Below are 21,503 nucleotides of genomic sequence, written 5' to 3'. Positions count from 1 at the left end.
TACTTTTGCACTTTTAAAGCCGAAAAACAGTGCTTTTTAAAACGTGGCTTATTAAGGGTGGGTTATGCCATTGGTGGCGCATTGAAGAAAGCTGAAAGTGACAAAACCCTCACAAGCTTCTTCCGCCCAACGGGCACAGTCTAGGTCTCCGCCCGGTACCTGTGCCACATCTTTAAGCGGGCTCTTAAGCCTTGGGGCTTTCATCGCGAGAATTTACGAGCTTAGATGCGGGAGGAGGAGCCGAAGAGTGCCTGGCAGCTTTCAGGTAGTTCCGGGCTTAGTCTCGAGTTGAATGCGCCACGTGGGCCCCAGTACGCGTGCGCACCAGTGGCTCCGCCCCTTTGCCCAGGGCCGGGTTCCCATGCTGCCTGCACTCCTAACCCGTAGACTGCTGTGCCCCTTGCTGCGGGGTTCCGTTCCCACCGTAGCGCGCCATGGCCTGTGGGATCCGCTCCTCAAGAAAAGATGCGCGGCCGCCCCCTCCTCCCAACACCTGTCGGACCTGGGACGTGAGCTTCCTGGTGGCCCGACGGCGGCTGGGGGTTACGAAGGCAGGGATGACATGGAGGAGCGTTTTCTGTTCCCCGAGTACGTCCCGGAGCCGGAGCCCGGGCCGACCCTAGAAGAGCAGCTGCGCGAGTTGCAGCAGCGGCAGGAGGAGGAGGAGCGACAGAAGCAACAGCGGCAGGAGGAGCGGCGGCTGCAGCAGTTACGGACCAGCCGCCGGGTGCACCCGGTCGTGGGGCACCCGGACCCGACGGTGCCGCGGAGCGGCCTGAATTGCTCGGGCTGCGGGGCGGAGCTGCATTGCCAGGACCCTGCCGTGCCCGGCTACCTGCCCAGTGAGAAGTTCCTTAGCGCAGCGGCGCAGGCCGACGGCGGGCTGGCGCGGACCGTGTGCCAGCGCTGCTGGCTGCTGATGCATCACCGGCGCGCCCTGCGCCTGCAGGTGAGCCGTGAGCAGTACCTGGAGTTGGTGAGCGCCGCGCTGCGGCGGCCCGGCCCCGCGCTGGTGCTGTACATGGTGGACCTGCTCGATCTGCCCGACGCCCTGCTGCCCGACTTGCCCGCGCTGGTGGGCCCCAAGCAGCTGATCGTGCTGGGGAACAAGGTGGACCTGCTTCCCCAGGACGCTCCCGGCTACCTGCAGCGGCTCCGGGAGCGGCTGTGGGACGAGTGTGCCCGCGCCGGGCTCCTGCGGCTCCCCGGCCACTTAGGGCCGCAGCACCCCGGCGGGGACGGGCCACCGGACGGGGAGGAGAAGTCGTGTGCTTCCACCGGGTCCCGCACAGTGCTCAGGGACGTGCGGCTCATCAGCGCCAAGACTGGCTATGGAGTGGAAGAATTGATCTCTGCGCTTCAGCGCTCCTGGCGCTACCGCGGCGACGTCTACCTGGTTGGCGCCACCAACGCTGGCAAGTCCACTCTCTTCAACACGCTCCTGGAGTCGGATTACTGCATCGCCAAGGGCGCTGAGGCAATCGACAGAGCTACCATCTCCCCTTGGCCTGGTGAGCCTTAGGGGGCCCGCCCCTTAAAGCCACCAGGGAATGTCTGGATCCTTGCCTGTAAAAATTCTCTCCCTACTTTGGTCACACCTCTCTTCCGTGTCAACTTAGTGCTCGAAAATTTAGTATATGTCATAGTAACTTCCTGATAGAAATATTTACTTCTATCTTGCGGTCACTGTTCTAGGCACTGGAGATAAACCAGAGAACAAAGCAAAGTTCCTGCTTTCTTGGAGGTTTCTCTTGTGGCTTTACTTTGTATGTTTCCCAGAAAAACCCTTTGACTTTCTAAACCTCCCTTTACCCCTCAGTCTTACTCTTCATATCTTGAGTTTATTCATGATACCAGTTTACCATACATGTTTAACATTTAAATAGTTCACTAATGCAATATGATGTATGGCTTTAGACGTCAATTTTGTGGCTTTAAGGAACTTCTGTGACTGGGAAATGGGTCCATCTATGACCCTGTTTGTATTTAATAGTTGGCAAAATTAATGGCATTATTTGTTCCTTTGAAACCAGTGTTTGACTTTGCTTGGTAAGCTGTTCTTCGCTGCCCTAACTATGAATTATACACAGAAGTACTTTTATATAGTGTGGTGAAGATGGAAAGAAATCAGGCCTGTGGGTTTGGGATTCACCTCCTGGTTGAGCCTGTGAGCCATTCTCTGAATCTATTTCCTCATCTATAAAGTAAGAATAATTTTGTAGAGGGCTGTCATGAAGGTTAAGTGAAATAAATTACAGTGCCCGAGACAGTGTTGCTCCTTAAAAATGTTAGCTTTCCTCCCTTTATTCCCTTGTGTAATGTTTATAAAAATGTATTCTTTGATATTTCAGGTACTACATTAAACCTTCTGAAGTTTCCTATTTCCAACCCAACTCCTTACAGAATGTTTAAAAGGCAAAAAAGGCTTAAACAAAATGCAAATGAAGTTGAAGAAGATCTTAGTCAGCTAGAACAAAATCAACTTACTCTCCTGAAAAAGCATGGTTATGTAGTAGGTAAGCATCTTCTAGAGGAAAACTCTTGGTGGGTCTATGCTCAAATTCTTTGTTGAGCAACCTGAAATACAGCTGTCTGAGGCTAGCCAGTTTTTGCGGGGAGAGACTACTTTTCTCATTCTGGAATATAGAGGCCCTTTAGAGGCAAGGTGGCTGTTTGGAAAGCCAGAGTTCACTGTGCTAAGAAAATTGAGACAGTAGATACTTGGAGAAATGCTGGAAAGGAATCATGAAGCAACTGCCCACCCAGCAGAAGAATTTCCTCAAAGGTGTAGGTAGCCTCGCTCCTTAAAGACCAGTCCAGGTTGTTGACTCCATGCAGCAGCTCTAAATTAGATGGTCCCCCTTTCCTTGGTTGTCTCTTTTCAACTTTCATTTACAAAAGCAGTTTGACTTCCAACAGTTGTCACCACCCACCTCCCTCTGATAATACACAGCCAGCCACACACTTCATGATTACAAGAGTCTGACTCCCACTGACTTACAAAAAAAAAAGCAAAGCTATCATTGTAGTCTCACTTACATACCCCATATTAGTCTTAATAACTTGAGTTGAACATGAGAATTATCTGTCTGGAGTCAAAGGCTTTAAAGGAGTGACTAATAACTTCAATATAACTTGTTCTAGGAAGAGTTGGAAGAACATTCTTGTATTCAGAAGAACAGAAGGATGAAGCTGCCTTTGAGTTTGATGCTGATTCACTTGCCTTTGACATGGAAAATGAACCTGTGATGCTTGCAGATAAGTCCACCAAACGAATAGAACTGACCCCACAAGATGTGAAAGATGCCCACTGGTTTTATGACACCCCTGGAATTACAAAAGAAAATTGTGTATGTATGTGATGTTTTTTTAGAAACATTAACTCTCAATTGTATGAGTACCATCTTAATTGACAGAACACAGGAAAGGAGGTATGCTTTCCTTATAGACTCAGTTCTGACTCATTCATAGCAGCAGTTCAGGAACGAATCTGTATGCTATCAAGTTCTGTATTCCATTTGGTGGGCTTCACTGCTGACGCCCTCCTTACAGTATTGTGGTTGTTATCTTAGTTAGCAAGACAGCTACAGAAGCGTCGATTTTGAGGTTGGAAGAAATCATAAATATCACTGCAGTCCGGCCACCTAGTCCATGCTATAGCATAGCCATCAAGAGGGCACCCAGCTTGACCTGAAGTAAGGAGTGACTCACTATCAGCTGAAGCAGTGTCACCTTGCCTCACAAGGTAACCTATTTGAACTCTGACCTGCTCTTTGTGTGGAGCTGAACAGTCTCCCTGTAACGTATACCCAGTGTTCCTCAAAGGTGTATGAAATGAATGCCTATTGCCCTTGCCAGACTTTGAAGTATTTTAAAGTATGATGTCCTACCTTTTCTTCACTCTACCATTTTCTTCTCTTTCATTGGTTCATCCAACTTCCTGAGTACTTCCTGTGCTGACAATCCTGATTCTTTGTCATTATTTCCTACATATGTTCCCTCTGAGACGGGCTGTTCATCAATCCAGGCACCTTTTCAGAATGGTTTCTAATTTGTTTTTGTCTGACACTAAGAACTGAATTTCTTGTATAAGTGCCCTCAGATGAACATAATTGAGAATAGGATTATATATCTTTTTAATCCAATTGCAGGATCTCCTGGAAACATTTGATTTTATGGTGTGAAGCTCAGCCTATATCCTACAAACTCAGTACATCTCACTTTTTATTCATTTGCAGTTTTTGATCATGATCCAAATCCTTGATGGACTCAAGTGTGCATCTAGGATACATCGTTACCACAGATCGTTACCAGAGATCGGTAATCAGTTTCCTTTGAATCTGGTTACTGACTAATTTCTAATTTGCCTAATTATCTCTGTATCTCACCTGTGAAACAACATTGGTTTCTTAGGTACTTTTCCTTCCTTGCCTCATCAGGATCAGTTTCATTCTCAGAATTGTATTCCATTTGGTGACTCATCTCAGAATCATATGGCTCTTTTAATTTTTTTTCCCTCTTAGAATAATTGCCTGTGTCCAGTTTTTTCTTCTTTGAAATCCGTAACTTCAGAGTAACTGGAGTGCTTTCTAATAATGTTCTGTCACTTCAACTCATTTTTCTCTTTTGGACTCAGGTCAAGAATAGCAGTTACTTCAGTCATGTATACCCTCTTGTCAAATAGTCAGAAAGGCAAGAATTTGCTAAATATTCTAGCTAGCAGAATGAAACCCTCAAGATTTTAGATAAAAGGTTCTTTAAGGTAGTTGGCTTCTGTATCCGTCTATTGATCTACTTGATGCCTTAAACCACTGTCCCAAACCGAGCCAAGGAACCCTGTTTTGAAATAGAAGTATTAGGGTCTGCTAAAAGGGTTGAAAGGCTTCTTTACTGCAGGTGGCTTGTGTGCTTTTTTAAACATAAATGCTGAGCCCCCTTATGTATTTTCTTCTGATCCCCTCTAGGTAGCACATATTTTATTTCCTTATTATTTTTCTTAAGAATCAAGTTCACAAAAGTTTTTTTCCATTTTTTTTATCTTCTCTATTTTTTTAATCAGATTTTGACTCCTTAAATCTGACCATAATCTTGCATTTTCTGATGTTCCTTTTTTATTTTCTTTAGTCTATTTAGGAACTCTTCATCCTTCGAAACCAGAGGATTCATAACTTTCTCTCATTTTTTGCTGAGTATTTGGGGGAAATAAGGAAACTGAAGACCAGAATATAGAAAAGGGTTCTTCAAGCTCTTTACCTGCTCCTCGAATGCAGAGACCATTTTGCATTTAACGTGCATGCTTGCCACCAGGACTCACGGTAGCTTATTGCCTGACCTTTAGCTGAAAACTGCTGCTCCCTCTAGCCTTAATGGTGAAAACATATTTTCTATTATGTCTTCAGATTGAATCATCAGTGTTTTCAGTTCACATGAATTTTAACATTTGGAGGATGCTGCTGACATAAGAAAGTCTCATATTCCTATAAATTTATTTTGCTGTTACTCGAGATTTAGTTGTGAAACAAGAGTAGAGCCATCTGTATGTAAACTGATTCATTATTCATTCATTTAGAATGAATAAATTTTATGTGCAGCAAATTCTCACATACTTTAGTTTATTGTTAAGTCCGGAATATAAGTCCGGAATATTTTTTCATCACTTTTTATCTTACAGGTAAATTACAATATATCTTCAATAAAAGTTAATTCTTTAAAAATATTTGCCCTCTCCTTCACAGATTTTAAATCTTCTAACAGAAAAAGAAGTCAATATCGTTTTGCCAAGACATTCCATTGTTCCAAGAACTTTTGTGCTGAAACCTGGAATGGTTCTATTTTTGGGTGCTATAGGCCGCATAGATTTTCTGCAGGTAAGGAAAATGTGTGCCATTAAAAAATGACTTAGTATTGGGATTTATTTTAAGGAAGCAAATATATGAACAAGACTCGCAAAATGTTGATAACTATTGTCATATGACTATATGAGGGGTTGATATACTATTCTTTTGTTTGTTTGAAAGTGCCCATAATAAAAACATGGCGGGGAAAAGTGAGGAGGTCTTAAAAACTGTATCTTCAAAAGGATATTGGTGTCCCATAGAGCTTGTTGTTAAGGAAAGATGCCGCCCCTATCCTGTGGTATTGTTTCACATGGAAATCATAGGTCAATCAAACCTTTGGGGATAGGGTTAATATACATTAAATCAATTCCACATTTCTTTGTATCCCAAGATATGTATACTTTTATATACATGGTTCTTTGTTTGGTATTGATGTTCATGGCATTATTCTGGGGATTCAAGAGTATCTGTAGAATTGTTCCCCGTTTTGCCAAAGTGAGGAGAAAAAAAGAAAACGAAACATGGATGTGTCCAACTTGCAGGCCATTGCTTTGGCTCATTTCTTGGGTTTTGTGTTTGTTTATAATTTCTTGGAAATTTAGTCTTACACACTTAAAACCCTTTTATGTTTCTTTAAAGCCCATAAAATGTTAATTTTTTTAAAACTAACTTTACACAGGGACAGTTAAAGTAGACAATATTTCCTTCTGTTTTTAATAATAAAAGTATCATTACTTTTTTAAAGGTATCAACAAGCCTATGGAAGGAATCTAGTTTTACATAAAATGTTGAAATGCACCACTTCTGCCATATTGTGCCCTTATTTTTAGACATTAATATAGTTTGGTAACAGCTGCCATACCAGTACTTACGAAGGGAGCTTGATTGTTTTTTTTAATTGTGCCTTTAATGTGCTGGTTTTGCAAGTTTTTCACTGTGTTAAATAACTTCTTTCTTTCTTAAGGGAACTCAGTCAGCTTGGTTTACAGTTGTGGCTTCCAACTTCCTTCCTGTGCACATTACTTCCTTGGACAAGGCAGATACTGTGTATAAGAAGCATGCGGGTGGTATATTACTCAAGGTGAGGCGACATGCTTTGATGATCGCATAGTTAGTTTAACATACACCACGACAGTCCTAGAGCCCTGCTAACAAAGCCTCTCTCGGGCAGAACCATCTTTGTTCTGCCATCAGCTAGTTCTCCTGTCACCTTGTTCTCCTAGAGGAGTTAGCTATAAAGTGAAGTGGACCCTATACGAAAAGGGATGTTGGTTGTAGTTCTTCAGTTGCATTGGCCACTTTTGAACTGCTCAGCAGTCACATCATTGCAGAAAGTGGTACTGGATATTGCTGAGTCAAGACAAATTAGAGCCTTTCTCACAACTGAGGGATGCAACTGGAATCTGCTGGGTGGAGAGCAGCAGTGAGGCTAAACATCCGGTAAAGCACAGGACAGCCTCTCACAACAAAGAATTATCTGGTGCACAATGTCAGTAGTGCTAAGGTTGAGAAGCCCTGGTCTGCGTGGAAAAACTCTACTCCTATAATCCCAGACATTTACAGATTATCCCACCCCTTCGCTCCTGTTCTACTAGCTCTTTTCTTTGAACTGTAAATATGTTAAAATGTCTCTCATCTTTAAAAAACAGATCTCAGTGACCTGTTAATTCCTTCTCTTTACAATCCAGCTTGCTCCTGCTCTTCACATCCCATTCTCTGCAGTCCGTTTGGCCCTTACTGTGCCACTGAAATTGTTCTTACTAAATTCACCAAACACTAAGTGGTGACTTTTTTCAGCTCTTTAACGAGACCGGTGTGCACACTCTTGGTTAGTGAGTACTGTGTAATAGTTAAGATCACTGGAGCCAAATTGGGATCAAATGCCCGCTCCGCTTCACCACTCAACAAAACTGTGTGACTCACGGCAAGTTTCCTTTACTTTTCTGTGTCAAGCCTACATCGTGAGGTTGCGGAGAGGACTGAGCTCCAGGGCACTGTTGTAAGTGCGATGTAAGAGTTGGTGGTGGTGGTGCTGGTGGAGGAGGAGGAAGAACAGACCTGTTGCAAAAATACCAGGTGCATCCAATGCAGAGATAATTTAACATTAATTAATGCTCATACAACTGAAAATAAGCAAAACACAAAATACACATCCACACTTCAAAGAGGAGAAACAGAAACCTGTCTTGAGAGATAAATATCTCTCTGGATTTCCTAAGGAAACCAGACAGAAATTCAAATTCCATTGAAATAAGTGCCCTACAGTTAATATTCCAGAGACTTGTAGGATTTGCAGAATGGGTAAGCACATAAAAGCAATCGATAGGATAGGATCTGTTGCTTTTTCTGCACTAGAAGGCTTTACTTCTATCACATTTGTTCAATTTTTAGGTGAAATAATACTACACAAGTTGCAAAACAGCTTGAGACTTGCAGGAAAGAATACTTCCTTAGTTTGTATGACGTGGCTCTCATAAAAACGAACTCTGTGTTGCTCTACCCCATGCATCAGACATCACGGATATTTTCCCAAGCAACAGTCCCGTCTTTTCTCCCATGTGACACAAACCGTTTCTTGAGCTGCCCTGGGACTCATTCTTGCCTCCTGGTTTTCTTACTCACCTCCCAAATCAAAGTCAGCCCTGCCTCCTAATTATCTCTGAATCCAGCCTTGTAATTCAAGCTGTAATCTGCTTTCATTAGGCTATTTTTGAGATCCTTAAGTATTTTCCCAGCTTCTAGTTTTTTACTGTCCTCCTCCCACCTCCACCCCAAATACACTCACACCCCAAATACACCTCCACAGCCACTAGAGTAGTTCTCAACCAGCTTTGTTTTTGCCCCCAGAGGACATTTGGCAATGCTTGGAGACATTTTTGGTTTTCACAACTTGGTAGATGCCCAGTAGAGGCCAAAGATGCTGCTAAAATTCCTACACTGCACAGGACAGCCTCCCCACTCCCCCAACAAAGAATTGTTCAGTCCAAATGTCATTAGTGCTGAGGTTTGAGAACCCCTGCACTAGAGAGATCTTTCCAAAATAAAAAGCAAGTCACAGTATTGTTTTTTAATTCTTATCTCTGTTCCCTTTCCTCCTTATAATCTCGATAGTTCCACATTACTGAGAGAAATCTGAACTGATAGCCTCATCACTAATACATGCACATATAACATACTCTGGGCAATTAAACTGCAGTTCCTGACTCATCATCCTTTTCCCAGGTTTTTGTCTATACATGATACTAACCCAGAATACCTTTCCATTGAGTAACTTCCACCTATTTCTCAAAATATTGCTTAGATATTGCTTCTTCATTAATGTTTCCTTGACCAAAACACATTCATTACTTTTTCCTCCACAACCATAGTACTTAATATATGCCTCTCATCATGTCTTACCTTGTAATGTGTTTACATGTTATTTCCACCTTCTGCTCTCCTTGGGGAAGGATTGCAACATCTACTTTTTAGTCCCTAGTGCTAAACAGATTAATGAACAGATAAATGATTATCCAGTTACTTCCAATTCACAGAAACACCTGTGACTAGAAGCTGGGTCTTGTCCATTATACACGTACCCCTGACTTGTAATGAGGTAGGGATTAATCCCTGTGGCCAGCCATACCTGTAAGAGCTAAGGTATTTGGAAGGATGTTGCCTTTATTGCCCAACATTACTCTGCGTAAAGCTTTATGGAGGGCTGTAAAAAGTGTAAATAAAGCAAGAGTTTGCTATCAGGTTACCACCCACATGTGGCTCTTGGCACCAGGAATTGTAGGCTTCATCTCATCACAGAGCTCCCATGCTTTTCATTTGACCTAGAAGTGATTTGGGGTTTTTCTCAACAGTTAAAAGGGATTTTATTCTTGATCCCTGTACAGAATTATCTTATCAGTGCTTTACTTTGTATTATAGGGAATAGTTACAGAGAATTTAATTTGAACTTCAAAACATCTTCATTTTATCTCAATGGAAGGTTCCAATGGGTGGAGAAGAACGAATGGCAGGATTTCCTCCTCTTGTTGCTGAAGACATTACATTAGAAGGACTTGGGGAAACTAAAGCAGTGGCTGACATCAAATTTTCTTCTGCAGGTAATTTTACACCAAGCACTTTTTTAAAAGAGGAATAGAGTAGCCTGACTGACTCATAGTATATTTTTATAGAAATGTGCCTTAACTGACATAAGCTGAGTATTTTAAGGCATACTAGTTTATTCAGAAATGCACCCTACTCTGAAAATAAATTTGTACCTTTTCACAAATGCATTGTATGCTTTTTTAAAAAAGAGTGCAAGAGAGCAGTAGCCTCCTTTGATGCTCCATTTTAAGCTTTGGGTTGTTTTCAGTAAGATAGTTGCTAACACCATTTTGTGTTCTGTCGCATGTCTACATAGGCTGGGTTGCAGTGACGCCTCAGTTTAAGGACAGACTGTATCTCCGAGGCCATACACCTCAAGGAACAGTGCTGACGGTCCGGCCCCCTCTCTTGCCACATATCATTAACATCAAAGGAGAGCGCATCAAGAGAAGTGTGGCCTATAAAACCAAGAAGCTTCCTTCCCTTGTGTACAATCTGCAGAAAAAGAAAAAACAGATAAATACATGAAGCCGACCTCGCTCATGCCGAATATGAACTCTATTGAACCTAACTACATACATTGAATTGTATTAAATAGAACTATAATAAAGCTCTCCTGCTGCCACCCGTTTTTTTAACTACTCAGGACTGTGCCTATTTGTAATATATTGAGTTTGCAAATACAAGGTTTTTTTTGTAGGGAGTGAGATATGTATCTGACCTAAGTATACCCGAAAAGGAGTTCTGCTGCATTCAAATTTCTCTATTTTTATTGAGATCAGATGTCATCTCCGATTTGGAGTCTAGTAGAGGGCAACGTAGAGGTTGGCATATGAAAAAGTGGCAGAAAATCAATTTCTCCAAAATCCATGGCTTCAGTAAGACAGAAGTGAGTAGATGGCTCTGCGCCATGTAGTCATCCAAGGATCCAGCTGGTGGAACACCCCATGGCTTCCATCTCTAGGTCTGAGGTGTTTGCTCAAGTGGTCGTCCTTTCGCAGCGAGGGGCAAGAAAGGAAGAGATGAAGAGCAAGCAGCTTCCCTATTTCAGCGAAGGCGGGGGAAGCTGGGAATTGCATACATCATTTCACACAGTCCATTGGTCAGCAGTCACATGGCCATATCTACCCACAAGGAAGCTGGGAGATGTAGCGGGAAATGGGGACCATTTCAGATTTTTATTACTGAAGGGAATACGGGTAGAATGGACACTGGAGAACAAGTAGAACTTTACATGATTTTAAAGTGTCTGAAAATCTTAGGTAAAAAAGTATTCAAGTTATATCTTTCTACCATCCATCTACTCTGCAGCTATCAGATCATTTAATATTTGTACACACTGTATATCATTACATCAATCAGAAGTTTTTACCTTTTATTCCTCAGTGAATATAATGAACAGTTGGCGAGTCAAGTCCCAGATCCCAAGGTTGAGATAAATGCTAGTGGGATTAGCTGGCCTGAAATGCAGTCAGATCCATGAACTTCCTGTAGACTCAGGTTTAGCATAAACTTAATACTCGTGTTCTCTGTCAATGTGTACCCTCTAGCCCCCTTCTAAGTCCTTTTAGAATAAATGGTTAATATTTTAAGATGCAACTTGTAAAAACCTGATCTCACTTTCATCGTCTTCCTAAGTGAATACTATTGGCATCCAGAGAAGGTAGTTCTTCATGTGTAAAACTGCATTTAAGTATCTAGGACATCTCTCATCCCCAGATATTCAATGCCAGTAGCAACTCCCCCTACCCCATCAGTTACTGTGACAACCTAAAAGAACCCCTGACGTTTCCAAACCCACCCTCTAGAGGGCAGTAGCCCCAAGTTGAAATTGGTAGCTGATTTCTAGTTTTTTCATTTTGGACAGAATGAAATATCATTAATTTTACAAATTAAAATTGTGGCCATTACATTTCTATCTACGATTCATAGTTTGGAGCTTAAGCCTGTCTTTTTAGATAGAATGAATAAAATATGGTAAAACTTGGTATTTGTAGAGAAGTACAGAACCAAAAAAACAATGCTGTCAACTTCTGCATTACGTATTTTAGGAAGCAAAACATTTCTCCCTCTGTATCTTCTCTAGGCTTTTAGGCCTTTTCACCAGCAAAGATTCTGTTTTTAAATGTTCATAAGTTGTATCCTCAAGTCTCTCTTACCTCTAAAATTCAATGTTTTTGTTTCATAAAGCTTGACTGAGGCATGTCTAAAACTGTTCCAAGTTAACTTGCTAGGAGTTTCAAACAATGCAATTTACTAAGTTTCAGTTTCCCTAATTATATTAGTTCATCTTTCTGGGTCTTCATTTTCTTAACTGTAGAATGAAGAGATGGCAGTCGATTTTTCTCAGTCCTAACCTTTTATGGTTCTCAGTAAAAAATCAGGAAAGCCAGGAAAGGGTGGTTCTAATACTTCTCACAAAAAAGACACTTCATGCCTAGACAGTCGAGGAGTTCTGCTAGGATCTGATACTAATTTACTGCATATTCTGCCAACTTAATGCAGCCCAGGATCACTTCTGGCCTACTCAACTGTTCCACAGTGGATTTTGCTTTAAGAAAGTTCTGTGTTGGTTTCAGAGCTTTAGTCTGTTTACTAATACTTCATCCATTAATCTGAATGTAAAGACTTTCCTTGAATCTGTAATATTTACCCTATGGCAGCATGCAGGAATTAGTAGAGGCGAAATTAAAGTGTCAGGACAGCCCCTCACTTCCATAGAACAGAAGTTGATTTGAGTAGCTGGAAAACAATTAAGTTAGTATTAGATCTTGGCAGCCTTGGGGTGTTCCATATGTCCTTTCTTTTGTATTCATGACACCTAAAAACATAAAATATATGCCAGTAAAGGGCTTTTTTACTTCTATGTTGCATAAAACTTAAAGTTTTAAGTAATACCTCCTTTTTCCCCTTTTAAAAGAGCAGTTTTTCCCAAGTTACAGAGACAAAGTGTAACACGTTTTGTATTTTTAATCACCATAAATGGCAATCCCTACCAACCATTACGGCTTTACCATGTAGTTCCCCAGAGTCTAAATTTGTTACTTGTGACACTCACTTCCCATGACGACCAAGGAGAAGTAGAGTACTTGTGTTTTTTGATCCTTCAGACACTTCTTGCAAAATGGAGATCAAGCCGTTTCCTGCAGAGGACTTACTTGGAGCTCCAGCTGTGCCAGCTGAGGCAGTTGTTATTGCTTCACCGAGTAGGCACCCAGCGCTGAGGCGAGCTGCTTCGGAGACAGCCTCTGATCATTTACCCTGGCTTCCCTCCCACTTGGCTCTGCCTCGTGGAGCAATAGAATCATTTCCATTCTTTCTCAGACTGTTCCATTTTCACTTGGCCACTTTCCTCCTCCCAGGGGGATTGTTTTCTCTCAACTGTCAAAGAGTAATGCTTAAACATTAAAAACAAGACTTCAGACTCATGTAAATCAAAGATAGCACCTCTGCCTGCTCTTAACGTCTGTCATATTGTCTGCCCTGTTAATGCCGTATAGTGGGAGGGGAGTGGTTCAAGATTACTATTTTACCATCGTATAGGAATGATGCCTCACTTTTTCCCTTTATGTCAAAGAGCTTCCTTATTCCTTTACTGAGTAAAGGAGTTTCATGATCTGAATATTTCTAAGTATGTTTAGATCAAATTTAAAACACCCACGGCTTGAACCCCCAGATTCCTGTTTTTCAAAAGCTTCCTTTTACTTCCCAAATAATTCTCAAACTGTACCTTCTGGGTAGTGAACCTAGCGGAATGATGCATTAGGTCTTAATAGTCTCATTGGTAGATGCAATAGTTATGATGCTTAATCACAGACGTCGTCAGTACCTCTGGCCAGTAGCTGCAGTAACGGAGAAAACTGAAGCCACAAAAAAAAGACACACATGCTAAAGAAGACATCAGGTGATTTGGGAAGTGAAAGACTGCCAAGATAATTTTTTACTGTTCAGTAAGTCCCTGGAAAATAGGCATTCAACACATGAATGAATGAATGAGGAGAATGGGGTAAATTTTTGTTTGGTTGGTATCTACCTTCCCTGGACAATAGCAAAGAGCAGACTTACATTTGCTTACTAGCGTTCACATTTTTCTAGGGTTTCTTCCTTTCTTGCATAAAGGCAGTACCTCACAGTAGTACTGCAAACTACTCATAGTCACTGTAATCATGATAGCCCATCTGTCTTTATTCTTTTACATTCTCATAATAGCTAGCTCTGGTATTGAGCCAGGCTCTGTTTTAAGTGCTTTACACATAATTAACTAAATCCTTACAACCCTATGCAGGAAGTATTATTACCTGTTTTTACAGATGAGGAAACTGAGGCACAAGAAACTTGCCCAGGGTTACACAATAAGCGATGAAGCTGTGATTCAAATAAACCCAAGTAGTCTAGCTCCAGCATTCATGTGGGTTTTTTAAAATTATATAGTAAAACTGATTTGTTTTCTTTTCGATGTAGTTTTATGGGTTTAAATATTTGTATAGGTTCATTTAACCACCACAATCGAGATACAGAAAAGGCCCATCAGCACCCATGTTTTTAACCACTACACAGTACTTCTAGGTACTAAAACTCATCACAAGTCTAAAGGCAAGTTTTCAACCTTAGGAGGAGAACATTATCTCAGAAAAGAAAGGTAACCCACTTTGAAGACCTCCAACGCTTAATGGCACAATTTCCTCAGAAACTGTAACTGCCCCTTAATTCTTTTTCTAGCTTCCTTTGAATCCTAACAAATCCTACGGAGTATTTCTCAGGGCTAGCCTGTGTGTGTGTGTGTGTGTGTGTGTGTGTGTGTGTGTGTGTGTGTGTGTGTGTGTGTGTGTGGTGTTACTCTTACTCTTACTTTAGCAATGCTACCCAAACCTTAACAAATGTCCAACTGTGATTTCCAGGACGTCTTCCCCTATCAGATAGATTTAAATCGACTGTTTTCATGGCTGGCTGGGAATCTTTTCATATTGCTAGTAAGCTTTGCCAAGTACCACGGACAGATCACAGCATGAGTGGAGATCCTGACCCACAATTCTGATTAATGGTAAATTAGGTAACACGGAAAATCTGGACTGCAAACATCTAAAGAATTACGTAACTGAACTACCATAGGGAAAAAAACTGATTTTTTTAAAAATCCTGGCCCTACTAGGGACACAGAATCAGAACTGGTGGTCCCCATTTACTTGAAAATCAAACAGCTTCAAAAACACAATTTGGCCCTGAACTTGCTTAAATGGTCTTGCCTTTCCTACTTGTGTAGCACTAATCCGGTTTCCTGTTCCTTTTTACATCTGACTTTCACTAAGAGGATCCTGGTTGCCCAATTAAAAGCTTTCAAGTGTCTCCAGTTTCTCTCAGCATTTAACATCTAGCCTAAAAAGATTTATCTTTTTTCCTGTCTTTGACTTTAAACTCTATGGTTAACTAATCCACAGGAAGGAGAATGTGAGAAATGGGGACTACTTTCCTTGAAAATGCCACATAAAAGATGTACTTTATTGAAACACTAGCTAAGGAAATTTCTTTTCCACAAAACACAGCTACTATGTAAAGCTAATTCTGATAAGCATTGAAAATTTTCAGTATGGGAACTTGTATGAGATTGTTCAACAAAGGAAAATAATGCTTCATAGTCCTATTTACCCACACTAACTCCCTCATTTGGCATGGGGTGAGTCACTTCTAGGTAGTTTCTCATTTCATTGGAAATGCTTTTTTTTTTAACTAGATTGAGGTCATGACTAAGTTCGTATCTATACCTATTGCTGAGTAACAAACCACTCCAAAACTTGGTGACTTTAAACAGGCATATTTATTGGCTCCCTCCCATTTTTCAGTTTGCAGTGCAATCTAGGCTTAGCTCAGTGGTTCTTCGGCTCTATGAAGACATGCACTTGCAGACTTCACTCCATTATCAGGAGCTTCCGCTGGGATGGTTATTACCAACCAGCCTTTTTCCATTAGTATCTAGGGTTTCCTCCTCAAGTTGGCTAGTTCAGGCTTGTTCACAAGGTGACTGTTCAGAAAGATGAGTGTGAGAGTAGAAGCTGCAAGGCCCCTGGAAGCCAAAGCTCAGAAGCCACACAATGACACTCTGCTGCATTCTATTGGTCAAAGCAAGTCGCAATGGCAGTACAGATTCAAGCTTATTCTAAAGGATTGCAAAGAATGTGTGGCCATTTTTATCCAACACAAAGTTTCAGCATGTTGATCACCTTGAGGGAAATGAAGCATAGCATGTTATGTGTTCTAACGACCTATATAAAGAGAATCCACTATACATCTAAGAAATATGCCAATTTAAAATTCACCTTAGGAATCAGATACATAGCAGCTATATGACAGAGGAAAAGAGAGGCTGTGGGATTTTGATTTCATCATAAATCATTTAGGGTATTATGTTTTTAACTGTGCATGTATTACTTTGGTAAATTTAAAATGAAAATAAAATCCAACAGATTCAAATCTAGGCTATCTCCACTCCTATCCCTTCCCACCCACAAAGAGAAGTTAAGACTGGCAGAAAGCTACTTCGGGAAGTCAGCTAAGAAGGCTCTATGGTGGGGAAGGTACTAAGAACACAGAAATGAAGGATGTCTATGTATCTGAATAGTATCGTATTACTCTCCAAAAAAAAGAATAGAGGTTTGAGAAGAATCCAAGCTCAGGATCCTGAAGCCGTAGAAAGTCTTTTTCTGTCTCCACAATCAGGGAGGGGGTGGTGACATGGGATTGGAAGTGATTTCAGAACCCCTCTTCTAGCACTGGCCACCTACCAGCATATCTGATCTCTGTCCATCCCTTCTCTACACCTATTGCAGTGCCGCTGGAGCACTGGGCCCACGCTTAGTCTGGGCAGGAAGAGGGCTTGTTGTAAAATGGGGAATCATATTTGCAGTCCCACTTACCCCAAAACCAGTCTTTAAACCAGTGTTTTACTAGAATCTTACACTGCAGTATTTGGAGATTTGGTTAAAATATTAGCATAATTTCTATCCCTTACAATTCTGCTCAGGAACCCTTGAGGCAGTTTGGGTATTCTAGGTCCCTGGCTTCAATCACATTAAAGAACATTAAAACCTCTTAATTTTAATAACACTCTAACAAGGTATCAAAACACACACACATAAAAAATACCTCACCTTCTAAATATCTGATATTTTCCAGGAGGGGTTACCCTGCTGTCATAGCCTTAGAGGATGGGGAAAGTACAGTGGGATTATGTTCAACAATAGCAGGAACAGGTTAAAAATGGCTGAAATCCAGAAAGAAACTGAACTATCCCCACCAGTTAATGTGAAAACTATCATCAAAATGAAAATTAGGTAAAAATGTTAACATTTAGATTTCAGAATTTAAATTTTTAGAATCTTTATGAAAGATTTCAACTTTCATAAATTCATCATATTTTTATACAATTGTTAACTTTTAAAAGGCCACTTAGTTGACACATTTAGGAAAAGTGATCAAATGCCCTGGAAGATTTTGGGATTGGGGACCTGCAAAGATCTCAAAGCATATACCGATTTTCCAGGCTCTATCAAAAGCACTTCTGGAGTTCACTGACTTGAGACCAAGGCCCTGAGATAAGTCTGTACCCTTTGCCTTCATCTGAATGGGGTGAACTTACACGGGGTTGCTTGCCAGTAAGCCATCTGTTAATCAGCCAGACTCTAGCCAGTATGTTAGTGCAGAGTTTACAAGAAGGTGTGTGTCTGTCTGTCCAGCGGAGACCAAGCAAGCAGACAGAAACCCATGTCGGGGATGTTTGTTGCTCTCACCCCTCCTGCTGAGCAGGGAGCCTGTTTAGGTTTGTCTCCCCCATTCCCTATTGATTCTGGGAGACTGAAGACATGGACCCACAAGTGTCTGCAATTCAAGTTGATATTCTAATAAATGGATCAGATGGGACAAATACCAAGGCCTACAATACAGCGGGCTCCCAAGGCCCAAGAACTAAGGACATTTTCAAGTAAATCCAGTTAATTTTAAATTATGACATGTTCTTACATTTTCAAATAGCTACCCACCTAACGAATATCGCGGCTTATCTAAAAATGCCAGCTTATGCTAACTCAGATCTAAGCATAAATAGAATCAGGGCACAAATTTACTCGTTTACTTTTATCTCTAAAAGATAAAATGAATTTTACCACTGGTAAGCTTAAGGTGTTTAGAAAATATAAACTGATTAGATGTTATGATAGAGGGAAGATTAAACAGTACCTTCTGTATCATGTTAATTCATTAACCTTGTTAATAAAGAACAAGTTAGGCTGAAATCCCTTTAACCACTACTCCTTTCTTTTTATTTTAGCTTCCATTTCCCCACGTTATATTCTTCACTTTATCAGAAAGACAGTGTGGCACAGAGCTGCCCCATACTACTTGTGTGATACCAGGCAACTTACTTGTCTGGTATTAACAGACAAGTAAGGTGGGATTAAAAAGTGGAAGTAAGGTAAATAAAGTGGGATTAACAACCTAACCCTCAGGGATGTTAAAGGGATTAACAGTTAATGTAATGTGGTTAGAACAATGCTTGCTACTAGTATATCTAGGATTACTCTCATGCTGACACAGCACCTCCAGTCCCATACAAAATGTTTAATTACTTCTGGGCATCCCCAGGACATCTCATGACTCATAAATAACGGCTTCCTACTTACATGAAATCAGCCATTTTCTTCCATACAGTTCCCTGTAATGGAATTTCCCACTTCTGTGCACAGGGCACAGGGCAGCCACATGTCTCACCACACAACTGCTGCCACTACTGACCAATGAATTACCATGTTCATTAGTGTCCCTATTAGAGGCTCTTGGTGCTTCTAACAGTCCTGTCCATTACTGCCCTTGCCTCTCTGGATTCTAGGTAATGCAATTCCCATAGTTACCTCTGCTAATGCTATCTCCAAGGACCCATGTTTGCTACTGGGTAAACTTGCCTTATTCTCAATAGCTTTAAAATAAGCTATATCTTGTCAGGAAAATCTTTGTTCTTTCTGCTAGGCTCTCCACCCTGGTCCATCAGACATGACTGAATTCCAGCTAAGCTTGTAGTTTATGCTCATGTAGGAAAATCTGCCTTATTAAACTGTAATTTCCTATACCATTTTGTAGATAATTCATTCACACAGTAATGTTAGCTAAGTACCAACGTGCTATTCCCGTACTATATCTATGCTGAACATTAGATGTTGGATGTGTTAATCATTGTTATTTTCAGCAACACTAAATTAAACATCCCAAATACATACACTTCTGTATAAAAACAAAACAAACTTTAACACAAAAAGTTGGCAAATCTGAAAGTTCTATCTTAAGAATAAAAGCATAAACATATAAGGTTTTAGAAATTATGGGTCCTCTTAACCACTCACTTGACATGGTTTCCACTCCTAAATACTTCCAGATTGTCAACCAATTTTGGCAATAAAGATGTCAGAAAAAGAAATTACTGATTAAACCATGATATACCCATAACTATGGAACATTATGCAGTAAAAAGAATGAGGAAGGTGCTTAACTACTGACAGATCTTCAAATTAAAGAGTTCTGCAAATTGCAGAGTATCAATAATCTTATTTATGTAAAAAAGCATAGAAATCATTCATCTCAATATGCATACACTTGGAGGTAAAGTTAACAGTAAACCATCAACAGGCGTTAACTCTGCAGAAGAAACAAATGAGTAAGAGGGTTAGGAAGAGAGCTGTCAAGATGGACTGCCTAAATTTTATGAGAATGTAGTTGTGTATGCATTATGTGATTTTTAAAAATTAGATCACACAAAAAAATAGAAGGTATATCTCAAAATCAATAAAAGAATTAGTACATTTGTTCGCTAAGATTGCCCCTTTTGGTGGCAGAATCTTGACCACTGGTAAATTTCCATTTGCAGTTTATCCCTTAAGACATTACATCAAACTTTCATAAATTTTATAGTACTGGTATGACTTAAGCAGTAAGAAATTTGATACATCTGAGTTCCAAAGTATTTGGTCATAAGTAAGAATCCTTCAGTATATTGGCAAACTGTAAGAATTGTCCTTTAAGGCAGCTGGAAAGAGCACCCCACACACACACTGGCTGAACGGCAGTAAAGTGAATAACTGTCAGATTACACATGAAAGGAACAAGAGAACCTGGGTCTCTTGGGGAAAGCTCTTCTAGGTAGCGGAATACCAGCTAGCATAAACGGTATGATAGAGTCAAGCAAAAATCAACCGATGCTAAAATATTAGGTTTGTTGAAGAATAAGAGAGTTTCACTGTATCCGCCCGCAGAGTATTAATTATAAAGGGAAAAAATAACTTTACAGTGGAGAAATCAGGGGGACAACACCTTGACCAAATAATGAAAGTTAACACAGCCAATGAGATAAACTGACATTAGGTGCCTTCTGACATAATGCACCACTTTTGTATTCCTGCCAAAATGCATAACCAAAAGCATGAGGAAACCACTAGAATAATCCAAATTAAGGAACATTCTTTAAACAGTTGGCATGCATTCTTCAAACTCTTAAGTTAAGAACAAAAAGGAATTGTTTCAACTTAAAGAAAAATGAAGAGATGTGACAACAAAATGCAATAGGTGATTAGGAGCAGGGAAATTGTTTTAAGTTATTAAGACATTTGGCACGATTTGAACAGAGTGTATATAAAATGCTATACCAACCTTAAAAGTCCTGAATTTGATAAATATAGTGTAGTTGTGCAAGAGAATGCCCTTATCCTTAGGAATTACAAACAAATATTCAGAGACAAAGGGGTATGCCTACAAGTTAATTTCTGGTAGTTCAACAAATATACAACATACAGAAACATACAGAAAACACACAGAAAGCAAGTAAGAGTGGTGAATCCAAATGAAAAGGGTATACTAGATTTCAGGATACTGTTCCTGCCAACTTCACTGTAAGTTTGAATTCTTTTCTCTTTCTTTTCTTTCTGTTTTTTATTCGTAACAGCTTTATTTGTAACAGCCAAAATCTGGAAACAACACACATGTCCACCAATAAGTGAATGGATAAATCTATCCACTGAAATACTACTCAGGTATGGAAAAAAATAAAAATTAAAAAACCCTCTTGATACATGTTACATCAATTAATCTCAAAATAATTACACTGAGTGAAATAAGACTGATAAAAAAAAAGAGTACATATTATATGATTCAATATTAGATTTTAGGAAATGCAAACTAATGTATAGTGACAGAGCAAATCAATGTTTGCCTGGGGATGAACCCTGTTCAAAATAGTTTCTTCAAGTCTTTCTCAAGATTTGCTATTTCCACTACCGTGTTTCCCCGAAAATAAGACCTAGCCGGACAATGAGCTCTAATGTGTCTTTTGGAGCAAAAATTACAATAGTACCCAGTCTTATTTTACCATAAGACTTATTTTACTTATAGTAAAATAAGACCCGGTCTTATAAAACATAGACCGGGATTTACTGTAATTTTTGCTCCAAAAGACGCATTAGCACTCATTGTCCGGCTAGGTCTTATTTTCGGGAAAACATGGTACCTGGGTTGACTTTCCTTGTCTTGTTAATGTTAAGGCATCCAGAAAAACAC

General features: G+C 40.4%; 2 protein-coding genes across 3 annotated transcripts in view; one reads left to right on the top strand and one right to left on the bottom strand.

Annotated features, from left to right (window-relative positions):
• Positions 1–1,609, bottom strand: part of POLR2B (RNA polymerase II subunit B) — a 44,850-nt gene extending 43,241 nt beyond the window's left edge. The window contains exon 1 of one of the 2 annotated variants that reach the window (XM_081048559.1): positions 968–1,609. The gene's annotated coding sequence lies outside the window, so the exon portion shown is untranslated. Of the gene's footprint in view, positions 1–159; positions 311–967 lie in introns of those variants that run through there. The other variant, XM_081048558.1, reaches the window with a different exon arrangement.
• On the top strand, positions 228–10,561 carry NOA1 (nitric oxide associated 1). Its single transcript, XM_081048579.1, has 7 exons — positions 228–1,511; positions 2,352–2,516; positions 3,145–3,350; positions 5,736–5,867; positions 6,802–6,918; positions 9,814–9,931; positions 10,234–10,561. The coding sequence occupies exons 1-7, from the start codon at positions 293–295 to the stop codon at positions 10,443–10,445; spliced, it is 2,169 nt and encodes a 722-aa protein (XP_080904705.1). The 5' UTR covers positions 228–292; the 3' UTR covers positions 10,446–10,561.
• Positions 10,562–21,503: the final 10,942 nt, after the last annotated feature.

Source organism: Rhinolophus hipposideros (assembly GCF_964194185.1).
Source record: "Rhinolophus hipposideros genome assembly, chromosome: 1".
NCBI classification, from domain to species: domain Eukaryota; kingdom Metazoa; phylum Chordata; class Mammalia; order Chiroptera; family Rhinolophidae; genus Rhinolophus; species Rhinolophus hipposideros.
The sequence above is the reverse complement of the archived record's forward strand: the minus strand, read 5'-3'. Positions and strand labels throughout refer to the sequence as shown.

Excerpts from the sequence above, each read along its gene's own strand:
- NOA1 (XM_081048579.1), top strand. The coding sequence starts at position 293 with ATGCGCCACGTGGGCCCCAGTACGCGTGCGCACCAGTGGCTCCGCCCC. Across the intron at positions 2,517-3,144 it reads AAAGCATGGTTATGTAGTAG|GAAGAGTTGGAAGAACATTC; the intron begins GTAAGCATCTTC and ends AACTTGTTCTAG. Across the intron at positions 3,351-5,735 it reads GAATTACAAAAGAAAATTGT|ATTTTAAATCTTCTAACAGA; the intron begins GTATGTATGTGA and ends TCTCCTTCACAG.